Raw genomic sequence first — 24,962 nt, forward strand, 5'->3', positions numbered from 1 at the left:
GAATGATTATTATAACTTAAAAAGTGCTTTGTATGTGCATATTACAAGTGTTTTCCATATAATTAATCTTGTGCATATGCTGAAGGCATCGATATAAGTATTACTTTATAAAATAAAAGGAAAGGACAAGGTTAATCATTTGTGAATATAAACATTTTGTAATGAAAAGCAATGATAAAATTATGTGATATCTCATTCAAGGAAAACACTCAAAAAGAGGTTCATAGAAGCAATAACAATTGTCCTGTAGATCAATGACCCCGTTAACAGTATGAAAGGAGAAAATGAAATGTAGTAATGTCTATCTTAACCGAGTTGAAGACCTAAACAGACCCCTCCAGTAAAAGCAGTCTACTTCTTCTCTTCCTGTTCGGCCTCCGCAGCCTTCTTCATTCTGGCACCAATATGACGTTCATTCATTCTTTCCACACGAAGCTTGTTGTATGCCTTGAATGATTTCATCTCCTCTGTAACCTTCACAAGCTCCACGGATGGCTTGTCACCAGCAATAGGTATGTATGGTCCTTGAACTTGGGTTGCAGTCGCCAGCTCCTCAGGAGTAGAATCACCAGCCTGCAGAAACACACAGAAAGAGCAAAAACAAAAGTTAAAGCACTGGATAGAGTGTAACAAAAAAAGACTATTAACCATTAGAATTGGCAGCTGATAAATACCTTACACTTGCTAGTTCGTCTTGGGAAGACGACAAGCTTGGCCTTGCAGGTCTTGAGCCTCTGAACATTGGCTTGAAGACTCTCTAGAGAACGATTCTTACGACGGTGATCAACTGCAGTGCCAATGGTAGGGGCAAGTTTCTTTGAGATACCAGCAGCCTAGTAACAAAACAAAAAATGAGTTCCATAGCGGTAAGCAATCATGTTGGATAGACATGCATGTAGAAGTAGATGAACAACAGACAGAGAAATCCTATCCTGAAAACATTGAGATAGGCAGTAAACATGATCACCCGACGTTGAAATGACAAACGTTTTGAGTAATACATTTATCAGTATTTACTGTTTCTCAGTTTAAATCTTGTTGGAAGGCAAAAGGAAGCAGCAATAAATGTATTTTTTTAATTTATTCAAATTGGTAATGACTAATAGCATCGCTTCTGAAATCAGTGGCATCCTAAGTATGATTAAACTTGCGCATGTATGAATAAGCAAGCAGCGTATGCCCAATACAGTAATGAAGGAGAATAAAAACATTACATGGCACATGGGTTGGCGGGAGAAAGAGACAGAGGTAAAAGAGGAGACACCTTGAGCTCTTCCAGAGAGAAACCCCTGCCGGCTCTGAGTTTCATGTTGTACTTCAAGGTCTGGCCATGAACAATTGGGCGAAGGTGTCAAGCGCTAGGGCGGGGGAATATCTTCACAGCCTTTTTCTGTCTCGCTGCATATTATTGGAAATACCCATACCCATACCATACATAATCAGACTTTTGGTATCAAAGAAATCGAAGAAAATTGAGCAAAGAGGAGTACCCACCAAGCCTTCTCCTAGCTTTCCTGGCAGGTTGGTTGAACCATGTCTTAACATAGTTTTGCCAGTGTTTCCTGAAGTGCCCATTTGGCACCACGTTGTTGTGCTTAACCATCCCTTCCGCTCCGCCTCTGCGTGGTGGTCCGAGAAGGAAAAATGGGAGGGCCGCAGACGAGATGGGGAAGGAAACAATTTCTCTCCACCTCTTTCTTTATTACTGTGAGCCTGTGATCCAACCCTAGCAGTCAGCGCTCACAAATATGTTGGGCCCGATTGGAATTACACATTGGGTTCACCCCATTGGGCCCTGTCCAAGATTGTTTTTGCTTTCAAATCCAAAACATAGCGATGTAGTAACAAAAAACACATGTAATTGTAGATTAGTTAAAAGATGTGATCCTTACAAGGAGGAAAAAAGAGTAGAGTAGGACAGCCTCATTTCACTTAGCAGGCAAGTATCATCGCTTGATATCAGAATTCAATTCATTATACATAGTTTGGTTACCAAAGAGAGCAGAGACAAATGATTTCTTTTTACTCTGCTTCTTTTGCGTGCTTCAGCCTTGATGATTGATGACCCCAAACCAAATATGTACTGTCTTATTACATGCCAAAAATACATATCAATATCATTCATCGTATGCGTCAACTGTAAAACGCTTTAAGTTGCTTTACTCAGCTTATACAGACAGACAGACAGACAGATATACATATATTCGAATATGATATTACGTGAGCAAAACAACTTGGACAAATTTAGTACAATCTCTCACATGAGCTGAACCCTAACATATCCTACACCTTTCATGTTAGCAACCTCATCAGTGTTAGCCTACAGTTGAAATTGGCACTTCACCTTCATCATTCCACTTTTATCCAAAAACAGCATAATGCTAGGGTACTAGGTCACCAGTTATATCTCCTGCATTGCAGATTACCAAAACAAAGTTAATATAATAATAAACCATACAATTCCTGAGAAGCTAAATGTTGCGAATGCAACTAAAAAAAAGTAACTCTTTGTTGAGGCTCACTGGCTTACGAAAATTAACTCTATGGTGGAGTATAATCATTTTCAGAATATTTTAGGGCTTCACAACAGAAGGCCTATAGTTTGTGGGAACATTTCTAAGTATGACAGCAACATTTAAGTCCACGACATTTTGAAGTACCAGGTTTGAGCTCAACATTGGACAGAACCAAGCAGGCCATGCTAGATCTCAGTACATGGTCAACAAGATGAAAACTAGAGGAAATTCTATTAAGATATCAGATCATAGCTCTTAATGTTTGATTCTAATCACACGCAGCCACCTCACAATTATGTATGAAAATTTCTTTCTAGCTTTTTAAGTAGCACATATGATTTTTGTAAGGCCTTCAGATATGGACAAAAATAGAGTTAAACATTGATCTAAGAAACCCATGTAACTGAGCCAGTTAAAAAGATAAGAGTAAACTTTAAGATTCTTACCATGCATGCATTTAATGAAGTAATCCAAATCTAGGAAACATATTACTCCTTCGACCAAAGGAGATGGCTGTTGATAGACAAAGAATGAAAAGTGGCGATGATCAGGATCATTTCTTGGCTTGGCGGTCTCAATTATTCTCAAGCACCCTTCTCTGTCGAAACATGAAAGTGTATTCTCACCAGCAACAGTCAATCCTCGATCCCAGGCTGAATTGAGAACCTGAGCAGTAAATTAGAACCTTCAGAAGTATACTTTATACAATTTAAGGATTATGTGGAGTAATCAGATCAAATCAGTCTGGGGTCTGTTATGACCTTATATCTCAGAGGAGCCTCTCAACCTATTATTACTTGACCTTGCAGTTAAGACTTAAAGAGTCTAAGCCATGAGCCCCTTATGACATTAGAAATTAATTTCAGCACATGACATACAAGGGCCGTGCTTGGATCACTTGCAGAGTTCACTATGCTTGCAGGCAAAAGGAAGTATCAGGAGACATCACGTTAGTTCACTCCCAACCTACTAGCTTAAACTTTTAGGTCCAAAGGTTGGTTATCATGGTATTAGAGTCAGTTTATTTATTGCCCCATTTTTTAATCCACATCATAGGCCCATTTGTCTTAGTGGAGTATCAAGAGGTGTTATCCCTACACTGGTTAACCTTGGGTGCTGAAACTTCATATTGAGGTACCGACTGGTTTTAGGTTAGATGCTTAACAATAACTGAAGCAAATAATATTCATGCAGACCGGCCTATCCTTAATATTCAAGGCTGGCCTGGTACAACTAAATTGTAAAGTACTTAAGCTTATCCAGCATTAAAGTCTGTTGAACGGATAATAAAGGAAAGACCTATGTAGCATCAAAATGGTTTAAGTCATAGGGCATCAGAAAGGACTATCACCTGCCAACTCAAACCTTCTGGATCAGCAAATGCTTCATCACTTTCATAACTACAAACCTGCAATCCAGAGCACACAAACTTTATTGTCACTGAGTGTTTCTTTAGAACCTCAAAAACTGGAGAATATCCATCCTGATTGGTAGGGTTATAGTATCCTGCTGTTACTTCCGCTGCATGACTGGAAGTCTTGTACCACCAATAAATTGCAGGTACCTGCATATTAGACCATAAATTAAGCCTTTATTTGTTTTATAATATTGTGCAACCTCTAATCAGAGATCATCTTCAGGAACCACTGACTGATCACAACAACCTCCACTGTATTTCAGTTCCAAAATACAGCAAGCATACATCAAAACTACTCAACATGACCAGAGTTTAACATATAAAATTCATTTCATCTTCGAGGACGAATTTAATAATGCACTTTGGATCACATAATTGGCTAATTCATTTAGATTTGGAACCTGTTAATGACCAGGACGATCTAAAGCATGGGAGCGAAGTGCAACATTAGAATGGAATTGACAAAGAGAATCGAATTTAATTGCATGAAAAGTCATAAAAAATAAACTGGCCAATGTACCATTTAATAAGAAAGAGTCAAGGAATACAGTAATGCAGATGAACAGTATAAAAGTTAAACCTTGCTTTCTACAGGTGTCTTTTGTACACACTGATTGCGTACCTTAACAATAATCTTGGTCTCCTCAAAAGCAAGACTTGCTAGAGACAAAACATTATCAGCATGATCAGTCAGTGACTGGGCATACCAATGGAGGAAAAAGCGCCCATAGTAGCTATCATAATCACCTCGTTCACAAAAGAAGCCAGTTTCATGTGGCCGAGAATTATATTGGCCAGCATTATCAGGTCCCCTAGCCCAGAAAGAATGCCCACGCAATTTAGCAGCTTTCCGTAGATTTTGCTGTAAATATTTGTCGTAACACTGCACAGATTTGATGATATTAGGTATAATGATTGCATACAGGCATGATTAGTCCAAGAAGCCAACTGAGTCCTCCATTAAAGATATTGATTACATATAAAGAGAATGCAAAATTTTAGCATGCAATAAAATAAAAAACCATAAAACACAATATGAGCATCAGATAACATGACAGTGCCAAGGACAACAGAATGAGCAGTTTTAAAATTCGTTTATGGTGTGGAATTTATGAATTTATTTTCCTTCTAATTTTGGAAAGAATATCTGTTAGCAAGCTGCTTGGCCTTGACTTGAAGAATACTCAGACTTGTACATTCACCTGTTGAGTTGAGCAAGCCAAATTTAAGTATTTTAACACTTAACTCAAGTATGGCTTGCAAACCTAATTATGTCTGACTTTTTTATAGATTCATGAAAACATACACATAATATATAAATATATGAACAAGCAAGTATTCTAACTGAAGCTCGAGCTTAATGTTAGCTTGATCATAATTGAGCCTAATAGAGTTGAGCTCAACTAGCTGGACTGTTTCTCTGTGACAAACCTCATGTTTGAAAGATGAAATCAGTTGAGCTCAATCTAAGTTTCAAGCATTGAGTGCTTTTAATCAAGTTAAGCTTGAGCTTACAATACCCCAAAGCATGCCAGGGTGGAGAAAGAGCATCTATATTTCAGCCTCCTAGGCATATCTGTTACAGCATAGCATTTGCGTATTAGAGAAGTTGCATTCAACATTTGTTTTAAAATTTACTTCTTGCATGCACGTACACATCTAACAATTTTAACATCTGGCACAACACTTTCAACCTAGTAGGGTAGCACCTCCATGTCGTGGATGACACAAACCAGAGAACCTGAATCCTCGTCAGTCTGCCCTTACATTTACATTTGAGTACATAATAATTCTTAGTAATACTTGTCAAAACTCAACAAAATATAGTGCGTACTTCAAATTTGAGACCTCAAAAAACATAGGAAAAACTCACAGCTCATTTTCATCTAATAATCTTCGAAAGCACCAATGTTAAATAGAGAAAAGGAACGAAAACATTGCTTGTAAAACCTCCAATGGAAGTTAGAAACATGCGAAAACATGGAGTTAAAGTTAACTGATACCTGAAACTCACCGATGCCAGGATACCTCCATCCCATCCTTTCCGAGAAAGAGGGATACCTCAACTCCCCAGACGGTCCAAGTCCAATCTCCACTGCAGAAAAAAGTCCCTCTGCAAACAAGTCATCAAACTCTGTCCTGAAGTTTCTCATGAAATCAAAGTACACCTGCAAATAATTGACAATAGTAATGAGCAACACAATCAGCATAAGCTAAAGTCAACTGAGCAATTTTTGGTCCCATGGAATAAAAGATTAATGTGATTCACATCATTTTGGATGAAAGGGAAAGTGAAAAAGAGATAAAAATTTGATGAATTATACAAACAAGGACTAGAATTTTTATTGAAATTGGTTAAAACAGTGATAGATAGACTTAGTATCTTTTCCAAAACCCATTCACCTAAAGTTGGCTGATGGAAACTATGGATACATATAATGTTACAGAAAAAATTAGCAGGTGCTATTATTTCAATACCTCAATGCCAGTTCTTCCATTTAGAACACGTTCTTTGTCAATGCCCCAAGATAAACATTCAGTAGTCCTCCTTCCTTCACGGTCTGTGAAGAAGATATCCTGGTTTTCTTTTCCTATCTCCAAAATCCATTGGGGTAGGGAGATCAGTAGTTCAGCAGTGTCTGTTCTTCCATACTCATGAAATGCCATTACAACCTTCAAAGTGAAGAAGAAACTTTAAAAGCCATTCACTAACTTTAAAGCAGATGCTTTCTATATAAGACAAAAACCACCAAGGAAGACTGCTGAAACCAAAAGGGCTTGTCCAACAAATGCAGGATAAAAGTTTTGATGTTTCACATTTTGTGTACCATTTCCAAATTGAGAAGCAAATGTCAAGAGGGAAAGAGATTCCTTCAGAGTTCCTAACAGGTTTCATTAAATATAGATTTTGACATGCTGTGATTCATATAGCAACAGTCATGAGAGCCATTTCACACCACTGCATCAACTCTCAAATAATGTTTAACATCTACAGCCAGACCATACACAGAGTCAGAGAGACAAATGCAACTCATTGAGTCAAAACCCACCTGTATCTTCATCTTGAACTCTTGGATAACATTAAATAATTCCCGGTAGCCAGACCATACATACTTCTGTGGGTTCCACCCCTCAACAATTCCCCACCAACAATCTACAACGACTCCATCTACGTTTAAGGACTTCATATGACTTAGTACCTGTCTAACACCCTCAGGATCAGCCAACTGGCAAAAGTTGTTGATGACACCTGTCTGCCACATAACACAAAAAGTTAAGTGTCCACAAAGATAATATGAAACTCAATGTGAAAATTAACAAGCCATGACAAGAACTATGCATCTGACATTCTCAATCCAAAAAATCAAAGATCAAGCACTCACTGAAAGCTTTATAAAAACAGGGACATATTGGGTGCCCGTAAAGTCATTCTCATGCTCCCCGGAATGAACATCTTGTATAAGCTGCATCATCAATCACCACATCAAACCTCTTTACACTACCAAAGGCTCCACAATAGAGCAAAATTTGACAAACATACAGATAAACAATATTGCCAGTCCAAAAAATGGTAGCTGAAGCAATAATTGATATCTAGGCCATTGAATAATATAAATAAGTAACCACTTTCATTTTAAATCTTCAATCTTGCCTACTACGATAAGTTACACTAACAAATCATAATCGCGACCAAATCATATTTGTAAAACCCACAGTTTGTAGCCCAAACAGCAGAAGGATGACGAAACCTGGAAAATAAGAAAGAAAAGCAATCTATATATTATATGTTAGCTAAAAAATTACCTGATCTGCCTCCAGGCATTCAACTGAGTTGATGGGACTAGTACTGGGGTATTTCTCACTCCTTGTATCTCTCTCAGCTATAACAACAGAATCAAGAGATGCTGGTGACAAACTCTCATCAATTCTGACAACAGGTGGCTGACAGTCTAATGTTGCTTTAACAGAGCAACTCTTCAATGAACTAGCTGATATTGGGCTTTCAACTGACCTCACTGGAAATGCTCCCTGTGCATATTACAGGTCAAAACGTGGTTGTCACAAAGAAAAAATCAACTACCATGCACATAAAGTGGCAACCCGTAAAGCATCTGCGACATGGATGTCCAAATAAAGATCAACATACTTCATGCGAAGATGGAGAAACAACTGACTAAAGCAAGGATACACAGCTATAAAAATCAGCAACAACAAACCTGAAACTTACACACTGGTGGTTCAACAGATAATTAGATTGAAAACATAGTCAAGCCATGCTTAAAGCTGACACTACTGAGTTGAATGAAATCAACATACACCAAGTGCATAGAATGAACATTATGGTTTGAAAAAACAACTTAATGGTTAACGCTACAAAATGAGGCTGAGGTGCTAACCATGTATTCATCCCACTTAAGAAATTGAGAACTGCAGCAACTTATTAGTTGTATTTGCATAAAAATTATAGTCATACGTATAAAGTTAACTAAATCTTTGTTATGTAGGTTGCCGACGAGAAGAGCTTAAAGCCCTAGTAAAAATGGCAGTACCCTTATGCTAAAAGAAACAGTATGGTCGGAGATTTTACATTGGAGAACAAGTGGAGAGAATCAAGATAAAGAAATCAAATTAGAATTAGCAAGTAAGAGTAAGAATAAAAATAAAATGAGAAGAAGAGAAAAGGTGTAATTTAGTAGTTAAAGAAGGCAAGAAAACAAACCAAATGTTGGTGATGTTGGGGAGGGGGAGAGTGCCTGAGCCTGTAAGTAGTGCCGTCGGGCTCAACGGTCCAACCAGCCTCACGCGCCAAGGCGGCCAACACATCGTTCATATCAGCACGCGCGGGGAGAGGGAAATTACCATATTGCCTCAAGCCGGCCAGCATACGGCTGGTGATGGCTCGCCTGTGCCGTTCCCGAAGCTTTGTCCTCTCTTTTTCTTTCTCCCTCTCACGTTTCCCCTTGCCGGTGGACGAGCCAGTGCTTGCGGCGGCAGTTCCAGATGGAGTGCCGGTGGGGCTCACTGAGGCTGCAGCCGCTGCGGCCGTGGCCGCGAACCCGCGGGGTCGCCGGGGCTGGGGCTGAGGCTGGGGCTCAATTGTCGGATCTTGGTTTGCATTGGTGGAGGATTGAGGATTTTGCATTTCTTTTTCGTTTTTTGAAGGTTGGGAGTCAGTCAATCAGGTATTGATCGTCATCATCCCTGACGAACTCATCTCCCTTATCGACCTGTCCCTCACTCTACTTGTGAATTTTGATCCATGCGTGCCGTTTACCTATTTTTAGTCACTGTTTTAAAAAACTTTTATTATTATTTAATTTCAAAATCCCCCTAATACTAATATATTTTAATAAAAAGGGTTTTGGAAAAATGTTTGATAATAATATTGTAAAAATGCTTGGAGATGTTAAAAATAGAAATTAATGTGAAATAATTTAACTTGTTTCAATCGACAACAAAATGTTTGAAAAGAGGATTTTTTTTTTTTTATAATTCAGGTCGAAAAGTAAATTTTTTTTTTATAATTGAGGTCGAAAAGTGGATTTCAATCCTTGTAAGGTACAAGAACAAATATATATATATATATATATATATATAATATTATGCTGAATTGGCAAGTATCACAACCTCATTGCATGGGATGTTAATTGTTAAGCAATCAAATCATCATCTAACCTCCTTCATCCCATTACTATTTCTCTCCATCTAAAATTATTGTGTATATACACTTTGACATAGTTTTATAATAATCCACATAAATCTCATTCTTCTAATCTTGAATGTTTCTACTCAACCTACAAAGTTGCATCCCTAGAGTCTTCCTCGCTCTTTCACCTTTTGCCTTTTTGATGATCCATCGACAAGTATAAAGTTCTCACATCATATGAATAATCACTCATACATGCAAAGCTAATTAACTTACACAAATTCACATATCCCATACTCATATATACAACTACCAAAAAGAAAAAATAAATAGTAAATCATATTAGAATAATTAATTATGGGTGGCAACTAGAGAAGATTTAGAACAAATAATTTATTTGATTTGTAGAATTGAAAGTTTTTGAAATGCATATGTACACACACAAAAGAAAAAAAGAATATTATGGACTCTAACTAAATATTCCATTAATCATTTTATTATATCTTTCAACATTTTAATTCATCATAATTTGATTATTTTATTTAAATTGTTAGAGTAATTGTTTTTGTTTTTTTTTTTTATTTCTTTTTAAATTTGAAAAAAAATTCAAACCAAGTTTGAAATATGTCAGGGAAAATGAAAATGAAAATGGAAGGTGTAATAAGCGATGTAGGACGTGTCAGATGGCAATTGGCGGAGTGGTACAAGTGGGTGTGGATCCACCTGCACTCCAAAAGGAGAAAGGGGAAAGCCGAAGACAAAATTCATCCCCAAATACAGGCAGAGAAGACGCCATGCCATGTTCTCTTCCACAACATAACATATTCGCTTAACATTACGAAGCAATCCTCTCACTATTTTCGTGTCGCCCTCGCACTCCCACTCGCGGAGGCAGTGGCACTTGCTTGCTTCCGACTCCTTTCCGTCCCTTTTTCCCCCCAGCTGGAAAAAGAAAAATGCCTTTTCACCTTAAACGCTATTTTCAACACGTAATGACCCTCCAGATCTGAATTCGTTACATTGCTCTCTAGAGGTAGAGCTTGTAATTAGTTTGAGTGCCTTTCAAGCACTGGGTTGGGATGGGATGCTTCCTTCAGAAATCACAAATCGCAATCAGAAATTACCGGTGTGGCAATGACGTAATTTTTGGCTGATTTTTCCGTTTCTTCTTCTTCTTTTTCCTTTTTGGAGGCTGAACGAAGCAGATGGGATCCGGTGGGAGCAAGGGTTCTTGCAGAGGAGGAGGAGCTGCATCTGCATCAGCATCCTCATCGTCTTCCTCGTCGAGCGGTGGCCGCAGGGGGAGATCTAAGGGGAAGAGTAGAGTTTTCCAGTCCTCTTGTCTAGGAGCGCCATCTGGATCTGCTGACCCCGACTTCGACCACCAGGTCCGTCGCTTTTATCTTTTCTTTTTGTTTTTTTTTTCCCTTTTCTTCCTTTTTCTTGAAAATGAAATTCGCTTTTTCAGGTTCTTGATCAACGGAATAAAGGCTATGCTTCTAATTTCACTAACCTGAACCGGAACCTGAGAGAATCGGAGCCGGAGTCGGATGAGGTTAAAAGAGAATGTTACAGAAAGGTTAAAGGTGAAGCGGCATCTGACGATGAAATGCCAATGCCATGCATATCTTCGAGCGATGTAGATATAGGTGCCTCGAGAAGTGGTAGCAGCTCTGGCCGAGCAGCCGCAGCAGCTTCTTCTGCGCATCACTCTCCTTCTCGCTGCCTCTCCGGCTTTAGCTTCCTGCCGGGTAACGTGAGCTTCAGATTAAGCAGAGCTAATAGTTTGGGGTCGTCTAGAGCGTATCCTGTTTCTCCTACAAGTATTGCAATGTTGAACCATGATGACAATTCGGGGACAGTTGAACCTCAGCAACTTCCTCATAATTCTTCTTCTGCTCGCAATGCAAATTTACACTCTCCCATAATCTTCAATGATGCGGATAGGGATAGGGATAGGGATAGGCGTGTTGGAGTTGGAAGTCGAGAGCCTGTTGAAAGGAATGTTCGTTTTAGCAGAACCTTAAGTGTCGGAAGGCTTCGTGACCGTGTTCTTCGTAGAGCTTCCTTATCTGATCTAACATTCTGCCCTTTGCAACAAGACAGACAACTTACTAATCAAACTCAGGCACTTGGAGGAGACAGAGACACACGGCACTCAGCTACCCCTTCATCCACCACCACCAACACTTCCGCTCATACTCCCTCCATTATATCCCACAACTCCATCTTTAACATTCAGGACCATGAGGTTGAAACTTCACGATCAAGAGAAGCCAGGTATCATGATTTGCTCGAGCACAGATCCAATTTCCTTGAAAGGAGGAGAAGAATACGATCTCAGGTTTGTAATCTTCTTGCACCCAACCCACTACTCTTTTTAATTTAATATTTAGTGATTACAGAACAACCTAAATGGCATCTCATTAACCTTTTAAACTATATTTTCTTTATTAAGAATTAGAAATATAACAATTTCTTAGGCTAAAGTTTGTCCTGGGGCTTTATTCCCATCTAATTGTCATCTGCCCCTTCTTTTGGTGTTGCCTGCATTCCTTTCTGCCATAGGTCGATTGAATATTATCCATCTCAATGAATGCAGATACTTGTCTGTTTATATTAGTTACTGACCCATGAACTGCTGTAGGTTCGAGCTCTTCAACGGCTGGGAAGCCGTTTTGAGAACTTGTCTGGACATGAGAGGTCTTGTATTTTATCTGGTCAACATAGAACTGGTCGATGCACATGTCGTGTAAATAATCGGGATTCCAATTCAAACGATGACACCAGTGCTAGGGCTAGCATATCCAGAATTGTTATGTTAGCTGAAGCTTTATTTGAGGTAATTTTTATTTCTTATTGCCTTTTCTGGGCGACCCTTCCTGCTACTTTCTCTTTGCACCTATCTCTTGGAGTTAAACTTTTACGTATTTTAATTAGGTTCTAGATGAAATTCACCAGCAATCTGTGGTTTTATCTTCTCGGCCTTCTGTGTCTTCAATTGGATCTGTTCCTGCACCTAATGAAGTTGTGGAATCACTTCCTGTCAAAGTATACACCAAGTCACACAAACTTCAGAATGATGAGGCTGCACAGTAAGTATATATGTTCCTCTGCTATCTGATAGATTTATACCATTAGTGAAGCTGTATTTTTCATTTGATTAACTTGTACGGGTATAACTTTGACAATTATTTTATTAGTTTTCAAGTGTTTTTTTTTTATTTGAGTGACTTAATCTGAAATCATGTTCCTAGACATCCCATGTATTCAGGAAAAATCAATCAAACACTACATACCAATTACCTTGGGGTTTGAGGCCTGCATTGTGTCAGTCATTTTTATAGCATAATGATACTCTGTATTTTGTTGGTTATCTTTGTGATTTCAGGTAGTAGTTGATGTAAACTCATTCTTTCTTCTACTCCCCCACTCCCCTCTTCCCCTCAACCTAAAAAAAAAAATTCTTGTCAATCCTGATCTCTTTAATTTTGTCCTCTTCTTTAGCAGTAGATATCTTTTGCTTCAACTAAAATAGTGCTTTAGGAGTAGGGTAGGCATTGCAGTAAATAATGTGTTCCATCAATTTGTATGAAAGTTATTGATTACATCTTTACAGTTGTGGTAGTTGTAGTGGTGTGAACATGGATTTGAAAATGTGAGGTGAGCATGACATATTCTTCTCTTGCCATAAGAAGAGGTCGAGGCAAAAATTTAGGTTCAACTGAAAAATGGATATGAAAATGTACAGATAACATGGATGTAACTGGAGATGTCAAATCAATTACTATAAGTATCTAGAATATAATAGTTTAGATTCCCATGCTAATTATATTTATTTCTCATCCTTCAACATCAATGTCTCAACTTCAAACCTGCTAAGTTACCTGGCTAGAGGTTAATGATTCTATTCATCTTGAAACCAATACTAATGGAGGAAATTGGGGGAACTTGAGATGGAATTTTAATCAGACTTAGGTATCATTTTATCTGTAAAAACATATAAAGAAAGGTGTGTGTGTGTGGTGGGGGGGGGGGGGGGGGGGGGGGGGAGATATTTCGTTTCTAAGGGTCCTAACCCTTTAGCATGCTTACCTCCATATTAAGTAGCATGCAATCAGGCTTTTGTTTTGTCCTAATTTTTTTATCTTTTATTTCAATAAACAGATGTTACATATGCCTTGTGGAGTATGAGGAGGGGGATAGCATGCGGATATTGCCTTGTAATCATGAATTCCACAGAGCTTGTATAGACAAGTGGCTCAAGGAGATTCACAGGTATAAGATGGATACCTATTATTGCAATTCTTTTTATTTTGATGTGATTTGTAAATATGTGGTTAACAGTATGTTAGACAAAATAGACACATCTTGCCAATGGCATTTTGGTCAAATGGCATCTCTTCCTCTGAAGGATAGCATCATGGAGTGCATGCTACATGTTAGGTTATCATTAAGAATAGCGTAGTGGAACAGAACAGTCAAATAAGACTTAAAAACTCATTTTGATGATATTCCCCTTATTGAAATTGAGAGAAATGAATTTTGTCTGTTGTATGGTGATACAACAAATATGAAACAGTCAAAGGATGATACTGACATGACATATGGCGTATTGGTCCTAGAGCCTTTGGAATGGCATCCAGGTGCATGCACTACTTTTTCCTACCCATCAACCTACCCCTTACTTTCCATCTTTGTAATTTTTATTAAGTGAGCTGTTGATTGCTACCTAATCAAAGGCATTTTCATCCTTTATATGTTTGTGAAGGATTCGCCACACTTTCTTGCCGCCTAACCTGGTGGTGGAATGTATGGGGAATTAGATTCTTTTGTTTCATTAGAATAACATTAATAGATCCGCAAGGCCACACCAATTTAATAAGGGAACTAATTCTTTCTGGCTATTAATATCTTTGAATAATTGCCATAATCAATACTTTCTTGTTTTATATCAACTTTCTTTTAACTACTTTTGGCTAGATAGAGCCCTGTCTTATTGCTATGATTGACACTTTCATTGTGTAACCTTTGGAACGATTGCTAGAAAACCTTGTAAACTTTTCCTTTTAGCAAGGTTGTTTAAATTCACTTGGCCAAAATGAAAACAGAAATATCATATACTTTTTGACCTTCAGTCAACAGTTTTCCTTATCCCTAACAGTGAGCTGGAAGTTAATGTTACAGCTTCTGTACCACTTGCATGCATGAATATCTTTAACAAACACCCTCACAGGCTTTGCCTGTTTGTAGTAATGACCTATTTTTTTCAAACTTTGAAAATGGCAAGGTTCTGTTGAGTTTGGAAAATGTTTTTCATTTTCCATCTCCATTTTTACTTTAATATGATCAAATAAAATAAGGTACATCAACTAAATTTGGAAAATTAGAAAACTAGGGCAGTTAAAAAGGTGGAAAACAATTTAAAATAGCTTTCTAGAAACTTGAAAACCAGGAGTTTCAACATTTTGTGATTTACTTTATTTGTTGGTCATGTTTAAGTAAAAATGGAGACGGAAATCTGAAAATGGATAACTTTTCTGAAGCTGAACTGGCCCTATGTTTCCTATTGAATGCCATCTTGTATGGTGGCATTAGTTTTCTTTCTCTTCCTTTCACCTATTGTGGATGCTAATCCATTTGGCAATAAAAGGTTTTACGGATGTCTAGACACTTTGCTGACTTGTTTATGGTTTGCAGGGTATGCCCTCTTTGTCGTGGGGATATTTGCAGACCTGATTCGTTGCCTGCAGAGAACTAGAGGTTTCGGTTTTTCTCCATACTTGCTGAGGAGCATTGGCAACTGTTGGAGATTGTACGGTTTTAACCATGGAAAAGATTATTGGTGACAAGAAAAGGAAAAAGAGAGAAGGGAACCAATAATCTTGAGCCTAATGCTTTAGGATGTTGAGTCTTTTTCTGCCTGCATGTACTTTATCGTGGGTGGTTGATGACCACTTTTGGGTGCAGAATAAAGATCATTTAGGTTGGGAGAAATGGGCTGAACTTGCAATTTGTACAACTCAGCTGGGAAGGAAAGGACAAAGTGGAGGAAGGGTTTGTATTGGTTGAAGAGTGGAGAGGGATGGAGAAGAAATTCATTGTTCATTTTGTTGGTTGGTTGCTTTTTTTTACCTTACGAAGAAATATATTATTTACTCATATGCTCGACAAAATATCCTTGAGCAGATCACTAAATCTTCGACTCATCAGAAAGATGACACCATCACACTCTAATTTTTCCTTCTTTCTAGAAAAAACAAAAAGAAAAGAAGATGGCTTCAGTTGTGGTGTGTGGTACTCAAATCAACCGGGGCTGTAGCTGTACGTATCATTTATGGGTGAAGCGAGCAACCATGTCTCACAAAGTGCATAAGCATCTCCTGTGTTTTACCGTGAAAGGCTTAAAGCTATTAGTAATAGGTTGCAGGTTGACATCCCTCTCAGACTAGGTAGTATTAGCATTCCATTTGGCGACCATAGGGAAACAGAAATGTCTTCTTTTGGAATGAGCAGAAAGGGAAAGGGAAAGGGATGGCATGCACGCTACTCTTTTGGTATTTTCCACACAAAGGCAAACATCAGTGTCTTGCTCAGGCTGCGGAAGCGGAAAACTATAAAACAGAAAGCACTCTGGCAAATCTTAGGCAGCTGCAAATTGTTGGACGTATCTGATCATTAGCTAACTAAGAGTCTAGAAGTAGATGCCATGTCCAGTTTCAGCTTGGCTTTCCCTCCCCCATTCATATTATCACATCATTTAGCACCTGATTGGATGCCTCCCCTAACTAAGACCCAAACATGGTAACAGCACTAGTTAAGTTGCCATTGCATTTACTTTGCAAGTCCGAAATCAAAATCTAAACCGCCATTGGTCAACTGACTACTACTTTCATCTTCATTGTATGGATTCGGGCAGCGCTATACTTGGTCATATTCCAGCATATACATACTGCAAACTAGCATTTCATCATTGGCCATTTGACTTACCCCATCAACGTTTGCTGTTTTGATGCAAGTCAGACCCCTTCTCAGCTGATGTTGAAATTCAGCGTATCACACACAAATGGGCACCCCAGTCTGAACACATGATTTCTACAACTTGCTTCCAACAATTAGTCGATTTCTGTCACACGTTCATCAGATATTGTCCATGTCATTCTCATTAATAGTCATATCAAAACAAGGCCACTGGAAAGAAATACAAAGAAAATGCACACAACTTGCCAGTCCTTATAACTCAGAAACTTACAATTAATCCACTAAGGAAGCCACGGTTAAAGGTTTCTTCGACTCAACAGCCAAACAAGTTGATCAACAGACACCATAGCACGAGATGCTGAGCCAATTGACCCATCATATCTGACAAAAGTGGATCACAAGTGAAATCCCAGTTTGATATTAAGAAACTACACATTCAAGAGCTCTTACATCATGCAAAACACAATTCACTTAGTGTGAATAACAAGTGAAGATGAGCACACTTACAGTGCAACCAAGAGAAACGTGGATGTCTGCATGACGATAGCACCTTCGCCAGTAGATTTGGATGTGTTCAGGCACCTTGCACAGAACCAATTCTCTTGAATTGATGTAACCATGTCTGTCATCGATATATCACCTTCCAAACTTTAATGGCTTTATACTTATTATTGAAAATAGACTTGTTACTAAAACCAGACACGAAAATTTAATGATTTACGCTTTTAAAAAAAAAATTTAATGATTTACTGCTGACATGCCTAGAAATAGAAACAACAATTTATGAACCCAACATATCCAATATTGCACACAAAACCACTGGTCCAGAATGCTAATCTAACAATGATTATATTTATAAACTTTCTTTAGTCTTTGCTTCCTTTATATGCTAAAGAATAATCCAGGAAATTAGATTCTGCTTGGAACAAAAGAAAGTCAAATTTGAGAGCTGCAACTAGCCAAAACAAGTCAGTTGCCTATTCAAAGCCTGGCTGTGAGCGAAAGATAAGCGAAGCACCACTTACCTCCTTTCTCTACACAAAATAACATGGATCCACATGCCAAAGAAAAAAAAAAAGGGAATTCTGAACATTTTTCTGCCCAGAATGTTTGGATGTAAACGATCAAAAAGCTACTGAAAAGAAGCAAAAGATAGCAAAATGACAGTCATTTATTGAAAAATCAAGGGAGCAAAAATAAGAAATTTGACTTGCAACTCTTTCTCTCTCTTATCCTAACCCAAATAGAAATGTCATTTAAGGAATTCATATGATTTATTCAACGCATTAGCAATCCAGAAAATGTACTCCATGAATCTATACTACATATGGATGCATAAAATATGTATGCATGCAAGGCACAAAATACCAGATGCACAAAATTGTATGTGCACAAAATTTACTTCTTGTATTTTCCTAGGAGCGAAATTTCCTGTGCACATGCACAAAATTGTACTAGTACTTTAAAATGATGAGCAAAGCAACAATTTTGGAGAAAGTGTAATTTCATACTGACATATTTAGCTTTCAACAAATTTATAATTTTAAAAAAAAAGGTCTGTAGGTAGCAAATTACATTGGTTATGCCCAATATTGAAAGTCTCTGTCTGCAGTTTGTTGCGCTTGATGAAGCTGACAAATTGACTCAATTCAATGGGGTTGATCTTTATTCCTTCCTGTTCAGCACTGTCAGACAAATCACCATATTCAGTTTTCTAAACAGAATAAATATCTTGGCAAAGAGAGAGGTATGATGATGACCATAATAGTATAGAACATGAAACATGTTTCTTTCACTTCTATTCAATTTATATATTCACAAAGCAACATGAGATGAACAAAGGAGTTTCCTTTCCTGTCACTTGAGAATGTCAAACCATTCCTCTGGCACACACCATTGATACATTACCACTGGCTAAGAATGTCAGAAAATATACCAGCCACAGATAAACAATGTAATAACTTCAAAACCCATATTGACTTGATAATAACCAAGAAGCACAAGGAGATAACCTCAAGTTAGATTATGCCAGAAAGAAGACACTTACAAATCAGAATTGTTAAACATGTTTTGACACAGAGGGCAAACACATTCATAGTAAAAACTACCTTGTTTGTGCTCTAAATTATTAAATTTGTAAAGCTATTAACAAAACATAAACCAACAAAAGCAGGCAGCAGCATTGTTTTCAAAAATGAAGATTAGGAAAAGAGGCGGATTAAAATAACTACTGGGTATTATTAAGGCATGGTTGACCAGCAGACAGAAGCCTTGATTGATGAAATTAAGGCTATAGCCTATAGGATGTGAAAATTTAAACCGCCAATGAGCAATCTATGATTTCATGAGACTCTGGAACGTAACTTACATGGTAGACAACAAACGAGAGGGTCTGAGCGGATCATAATTAATCAGCATCGCAGCCTTCAATGGCTCACCTACAATTTCGAACAAGCAACATCTGCAGCCCCCAATCGAAATTATATGGTAAAAGTAAGGAATGAAAAGTGTTGAGATTATTTTACCAGAAGAGCCAATATTGCTGGACGCCCACTTGTCCCAAGATTTTTGTACAAAAGCCCAATCCATTGCACCTCGAACCTAATCAGTAATCAACACGAAAACAACAGCTTATGCAAATACGCTGATAAGTTGAAGAAAGAACACAAGAGAAAGAGAACCCAGATTAACTAGGTAGATTCGTGCTTCCCCTGGGAATGATAATGCAAAAAGAAAAAAACAAGTTCCCAGAAGAGGAAATCTGAAATCTGAAATCTGAAATGATGAGTGAAAAACGAAGATAAAGGGAAATCGGTATAATTGGAGAAGAACCAAATGCAGGTGGGGAAGAAAAGGCGCTTTCTTTGTATTATATGTATTGTATAGATTCAGGGATGGCTTACTTTCCCTCTTTGATTCGTAATACGAAAAGTGGAGTCTCTCAAGTCACAACAAAGCAAATACCAAGGTACCAAAGGCCTGTGCTTTCTCTCCCCCTAAAGGAAAAGGCCGCTGCTTTCTCTCTCTCTCTCTAAAAAAAAAAAACCCCCAACCGTGGCCACAGTACGAATACTAGCACATGGTTTGAATTTTATTCTTATATTTTTAAATTTCTTGGCTTTATAATTTTCAAAAGTTGAAATGGACCTCCACATTGTTTTTGCATTTACCAATAAAGCGCATGGTTTCCTTCTAACTTATGTTCCGCCACGCGTCCCAGTGTAAACCGTATTTGGAGGGGTCCTGTCATTGGCTGGCTGCCGTAAAAGCATAAACATACTAGTAAAAATCTAGGATCAATTTATTTTTATTAAGTGTATCATAAGTGGCAACTACATTACAAGATTGCATAAATAAGACTAGAAGTAATGATGCAAGTTCAAACAACTTGTAGCCTTGCTTCTGAGATTATACACTTGAATAATTTTGATAAAAACAACAACCCAGATAGAGAGTGATGGGATTAGCTGCTGGGAGACATGAACCATAGATATGCTTCGATTTTATTAAATTATTACGGCATCAGAAACAAAGTCTATATATCTGGGAGTTGTGACTCAGAATCAGTGTTCTGGCAAGTGGGGTTGCAGGGGTAAGGGCAGTCTATCTTTTGGACGGGACTCCGCTCATAATACCAGTCTCCAACAGCCTTCGCGATTTTCTGCACCATATAATAAATTTTCAATCACAAAGAAAATGAGTAAAGAGCTAAAACGGCCAACAAAATCCGAGAAAGTAACTACAGGGGGGGGGGGGGGTGGCAAATGAAGGAATCTCTTACCGTGTTACCCACTGCAGGGGAATTGTTGCTTGACCATGTTATCTGCTTTCCTGCTTGACAGTGGGCATAGCAGGAGTCTATAAACATTCCTCTAGACGAAGAGTTGCCAGCTCCGGTTAGGGCACTTAAGAATTGTGCCCTGAAATCTGTTATAAGAAAAGAGCAATTTTCCTTTATTTATGCTGAATTTCATTCAGGACGTAAATAACTTTCTACCCTTTTAGGGAGGACTGCAAAAGAGCTTGAAATAGTATTGTACTAATCAAGATTAACTACTTGAAGCATTGTCTTAAGTTTAGCAGTCACCTTGGATGATTTTGAGCTGTCCAGGTGTACACTTCTTTAGATCAAGCTTGCAGCTTTTCCACGCCTTACCAGAGTCAGCAGCAGTAGGTGCCAAAATATTCTTGATCTGATGAATATGGCTACCATGTGAATTAGAGTTCACCGTAGGAGAATAAAGTATGATATTCTTCATATGCTAATTGCAAATAAGAAATTGAGATAACGGCTTTAGCATTATGATACTTTCACAAAACACATACTATTAAACAGCAAAAATTTAAGTTATCTTTACTAACTCGGCACCCAAGCTGCAAAACTTGGCTCTACCTAATACATGTCATTTATGTCACAGTATGTAAGGCCCTTGTCAAACTGAGAGCTCCACGTTGAGGTTCCAGGTAGAGATGGAAGTTATTTTTCCTTTTCCACGATTTCATTTCTTAGGTTTTTTTTTCCAATGTTTGATCATATGGAACTGTAGCATGCAAGAAGCCTAGCTCTCTCAATTGATTGTGAGCATATTATAATTTTTGGTATATATAGTAACATCAAAGAAGATTACTGTCATGTTGGTTCAATTGTCATGTTTTTATTAAAAAACAAAAATCTTGAGAAGCAGAAATATGCTGACCTGCCAGGAATCATAAGCTGCATTTATGAAGAAGATTGGTGTTTGCATAGTTTGCACCACGTACTGTGGGAAGAAACACTGCAATTTTTTGCAAAGAATAATGGTGAGAGTGAAGAGGAAGTGCAGAAGATCAGAGATGCTATTGTTTTTTCTTTTGATGGAGAAGATGCTATTATTATGGTATCAAAATAGCCACACATACCAACTCTGGTTTCATACTCATTCTTGAAGTGCAAGATGCTGGCAAACTCTTAACAGATCCCTGCACAAAGACATTACATTTATAAGACATTTATTACATATCCATTTCTGTCTTGTTTGAGAAAAAGAAAATGCCTTTATGAACAATTCTTATCTCACATTAATCATTAAAAATCTTAAATAAAGTTCATAAAAGAAAAAGAAGAAGAAAATGGGAGAGAGAATAGAGACAGTACATGTAATTTAGCCACTTGGCTATAGAAATTTTCAATGTGCTGCCCCCCAGAAACATCCTTCCTGCCACAAATAAAGAATTCTGTAATGTTAAATTGGAGAAAATACAACTATTTTAAAGATTTTCTGCCATTGTTTCAGATATAATTAAGCTCAAGGCACAAGTTGCTTCATCTGAACTTACGCATGAATGAAGAAGCCAGCATCTGAAATGCATTTTACTTTAGTTGCAGCCGGAAGGAGAGCTCGGAATCTGTCACAGTGCAAAATTGAAGCCAATCCACCAGCAGAACAGCCTGAAAGAATAGCCTATAACAAACAAATTCCAACAAGTTATCAGCAAGTAGAATAAGTAATAGTAAAAAGTTAATGAATGAATTACCAAAAATCAAACAAGGCCTTACGTTCTTAGCATTTCTCATTCCTTTTGCTAATAGATCTTCAATGATAGCTTCCCAAATTCTATTTCCTCGGAAGAACAGATTATTAACCTGATCGTATCACCATTAGTTTAAGAACCAGAAAATGCAAGGAAAAGATTCATGTATATGTTTTCTCGATAATTCAAATAACTTACTGGTGCCTCCACATCGCCTGTGAATGATGATCCATCACAGTACCTAACCTTAATCCGATTCCAGTTGTAGAAATCTACATGTTCAAATAAAATAAGTCTGTCACTCTGTTAGGATGAAAGCATCCGCTGGTGGAACTAAACTAGAGGGAAATTTGTCTAATCCTACCTGGATTGGATTTTTGCTGGCTGCTCAAAAGTCCAGAGAAACCAAATTGCTTGACCATTTGCTCTGATGAGCCTAAATCAGTATTCCTACGAGAAAGGCACCTTTCTACATCTTCACACCATCCTCCACCCTGTCGGAGTCATGCAAAACACATAATTAGATTAAAGCAATGCTGTCATTGTTATTGATCGTGACTAAAGCAAAGCTGTCTTCCTTTTCTTTTGAGATGATTAACTAAAAGCCAACTTTTTTTAAAAGTTAAAGCCTTTCATATCAGTAAACACACAAGCAATGGGGTGTAAGAAAAGGACTCACCTCCATGTGAACCAACCAATTATTAACCCCAGCGCCAGAGCCCGGGTCGAAATGGTAAGCAGGTGGGCTCCCATCCAAACAAACTGCCCGACACAGAAATGGTATATCAAATATACTAGTGGTGCTAGCACAAATACATTAAGTAGCTCACGAAACAGATGAAAAAGAAAAGGGGGGGGGGAGAGTAATCTCTTACCAGCTCCTTTTGCTACAGCATTCTGCAGATAAGTAATTCCTACGCTACCGCCTTCTGCTTTCAGTAATATCAGCAAGCAGCAAACGAGAAGACTTAACCATTGGCCTAATCTTGCACCAAGCATCCTGCCGCAATACTTGTACTAATCACGAAGTAAGCGTAATCAGGGAAAAGGAAATAGAGATGGCCAAATATTATAAATTTAAAAGGCTGCTTCTGGCTATAATTTTGTTTTCTCAGCACAAGAATATGGAAATGTAAAAGATGCTACATACACCCATTCTACATTATTAGTAAAGCATCATCCAAACATTAACCATCAGATTAAACCAGCAATTATCAACACCATCATAAGCTGCAGTTAGTTCCAACCACACATCACCATCATCATCTCATCTCTGCTCTGCCCAGGCGCCCCCAAGGAAATAAAAGGGTGAGAAACACTCACTTGATCTCGTTATCGTCATTAATAATATTCACGTTTTGCGATAAGTATCTACCTATAAAGACAGTTGGCCACATAATAATAATAGTTTGGTTCTTGTTCTGACACAATCAAAGTCTAGGGGTCAAATGTTAAACCAAAATATACAAAGTAATACGAATTTAACACTATTTAAAAAAAAAAATGGAATCGATCACCACTAAAGAAGCATAATGAAGATCGAAACAATTCAGGAAGACACTAATGCTATAAGTAGTAGCAGCAGTATTTTTTTTTTGGTTAAAAAAAATAGTAACCTTTAAAATTTGACCAAAGAGTAAGAAATCCATAATGCTGTCTGTGGGTGGCGGATGGTATATATTCATGTTAGTTAAAAAACCAAAAGGTAAGGACCAAAACAGCTAATCAAAGCTAATAATGAATAAAATAGAATTATTAGTCAAAATTCAAAAAGAAAAAAATATCGTATAAGTTTTATTTATGAAGGGAAAGGAAGGGAAGGCGGTGGAATTGGGTTGAATCATCGTTGAATGCCCAAATGGCCAACACCGAATCGGCGACAGGAACAACATCTCCTCCGTTCGTTTTGCAAATATTAGAAAAACACTTGTGGTATGAAAGGAATAAAATAAAAGGGCATGGGTCAAAGTCACTACATCTCATCCATTATTTTGTTTTGCGTGTGAAAAATAATAATATTGAACCATTTGTCCCAAACATAACCATGTTATTCATTCAAAAACCAATCAGATTTTCCATTGGACCGGGACCGGAGCAGCAGCACGGCACTCGCCAAACCTTCCGCTCCCCGGAACTGAAACAGCGGGATGGAAAACTTTTCCATTCTAAAGACCACACCATTGTCCTTCACCTTCATCGTTTTTCTCTTGCTTCGCTGTCTGCCTGTCTGTGTCATCCTCACCCAGCACCCATGGCCAGGAAGGATGATAGTAAACTAGTCCTAATAATAATAATACCCGTAAATGTAATATGTTAAAAAAAACACACACACACTAGTTTCTAAGATTCAGGACCCTTGTGCTGAAGATTTTTTCTAGTGCATTTATTTTTATTTACAATGGAAGCTTACCTTGAGGGTGGAGAGCGGAGAAATAAGACGTATACAGTACAGCTTGAGACCCTGACGACGTCCTAATAATTTTCCAGCTGATCCGTTCAGCTACAAATTGTATGTATTTCTTTTTCTTATCAGTAGTACAAAACTAAAAGCTTTTGCTTTGCGAGCGACCGCTGAAGCTGATTCCTTGTATATTTATAGGCCTTGTCGGATCTATGCTTTTCTCCCTGTCCGCTAAGTGCTAACGCGTGCCAACTAAGCAGAAAAGGCAAAGTCCACAGTTTTACGTGTCGGTGCGCTCATTAAGTTAACTTGTTCAAAGTGCCTGCCGAATTGCGGATGCCTCATAGTGTCTTAAAACTGTTCATTGTTCGATTCCAATTTCCAAGCCAGCCACTGTGGTAAATGCTTCGACTTTACCGCCAAGGAAAGCACACTACTTTATTAGCTACCCGGGAATTCAACTAACCCAAGGTAACCCAGGATTCCTGA

The 24,962-nt window shown here is 38.0% G+C and overlaps 4 protein-coding genes across 6 annotated transcripts; 1 reads left to right on the forward strand and 3 right to left on the reverse strand.

Annotated features, from left to right (window-relative positions):
* Positions 1-172: 172 nt before the first annotated feature.
* LOC18606931 (large ribosomal subunit protein eL13z-like) lies at positions 173-1,657 on the reverse strand. The gene is made up of 4 exons (XM_018117764.2): positions 1,495-1,657; positions 1,265-1,398; positions 675-833; positions 173-573 (listed from the first exon to the last, which is right to left on the reverse strand). Exons 2-4 carry the CDS (start codon positions 1,307-1,309, stop codon positions 352-354), a joined length of 426 nt encoding a protein of 141 aa, XP_017973253.2. The 5' UTR covers positions 1,310-1,398; positions 1,495-1,657; the 3' UTR covers positions 173-351.
* A 327-nt stretch (positions 1,658-1,984) lies between these two features.
* On the reverse strand, positions 1,985-9,220 carry BMY2 (beta-amylase 2). Of its 2 annotated transcripts, XM_088804211.1 has the most exons (11): positions 8,654-9,220; positions 7,738-7,962; positions 7,317-7,397; positions 6,984-7,187; positions 6,412-6,606; positions 5,937-6,101; positions 4,681-4,816; positions 4,556-4,593; positions 3,868-4,080; positions 2,963-3,182; positions 1,985-2,410 (listed from the first exon to the last, which is right to left on the reverse strand). In XM_088804211.1, exons 1-11 carry the CDS (start codon positions 9,074-9,076, stop codon positions 2,382-2,384), a joined length of 1,929 nt encoding a protein of 642 aa, XP_088660337.1. In that variant the 5' UTR covers positions 9,077-9,220; the 3' UTR covers positions 1,985-2,381. The 2 variants fall into 2 exon arrangements, with proteins under 2 accessions (XP_088660337.1, XP_007040897.3); XM_007040835.3 differs by having other exon boundaries at positions 4,556-4,816.
* A 1,108-nt stretch (positions 9,221-10,328) lies between these two features.
* Positions 10,329-15,778, forward strand: LOC18606933 (RING/U-box superfamily protein). Its single transcript, XM_018117657.2, has 6 exons — positions 10,329-10,968; positions 11,049-11,924; positions 12,228-12,422; positions 12,521-12,675; positions 13,748-13,858; positions 15,281-15,778. Exons 1-6 carry the CDS (start codon positions 10,786-10,788, stop codon positions 15,339-15,341), a joined length of 1,581 nt encoding a protein of 526 aa, XP_017973146.1. The 5' UTR covers positions 10,329-10,785; the 3' UTR covers positions 15,342-15,778.
* Positions 15,779-16,223: 445 nt separating this feature from the next.
* On the reverse strand, positions 16,224-24,643 carry LOC18606935 (pectin acetylesterase 7-like). 2 transcript variants are annotated; one of them, XM_007040838.3, is made up of 19 exons: positions 24,483-24,643; positions 22,948-23,089; positions 22,752-22,834; positions 22,437-22,566; positions 22,271-22,344; positions 22,098-22,184; positions 21,878-22,002; positions 21,696-21,756; positions 21,461-21,520; positions 21,259-21,336; positions 20,649-20,754; positions 20,343-20,488; positions 20,183-20,222; positions 19,087-19,155; positions 18,930-18,999; positions 18,137-18,246; positions 17,069-17,183; positions 16,833-16,942; positions 16,224-16,706 (listed from the first exon to the last, which is right to left on the reverse strand). In XM_007040838.3, exons 2-18 carry the CDS (start codon positions 23,069-23,071, stop codon positions 16,858-16,860), a joined length of 1,563 nt encoding a protein of 520 aa, XP_007040900.3. In that variant the 5' UTR covers positions 23,072-23,089; positions 24,483-24,643; the 3' UTR covers positions 16,224-16,706; positions 16,833-16,857. The 2 variants fall into 2 exon arrangements, with proteins under 2 accessions (XP_007040900.3, XP_088660338.1); XM_088804212.1 differs by lacking the exons at positions 20,183-20,222; positions 20,343-20,488; positions 20,649-20,754; ... (8 more) ...; positions 22,948-23,089; positions 24,483-24,643 and adding an exon at positions 19,465-19,622 and having other exon boundaries at positions 17,069-17,201; positions 19,087-19,162.
* Positions 24,644-24,962: the final 319 nt, after the last annotated feature.

The sequence above is a fragment of the Theobroma cacao genome, chromosome 3 (genome assembly GCF_053813885.1).
Source record: "Theobroma cacao isolate CCN51 chromosome 3, ASM5381388v1, whole genome shotgun sequence".
NCBI classification, from domain to species: domain Eukaryota; kingdom Viridiplantae; phylum Streptophyta; class Magnoliopsida; order Malvales; family Malvaceae; genus Theobroma; species Theobroma cacao.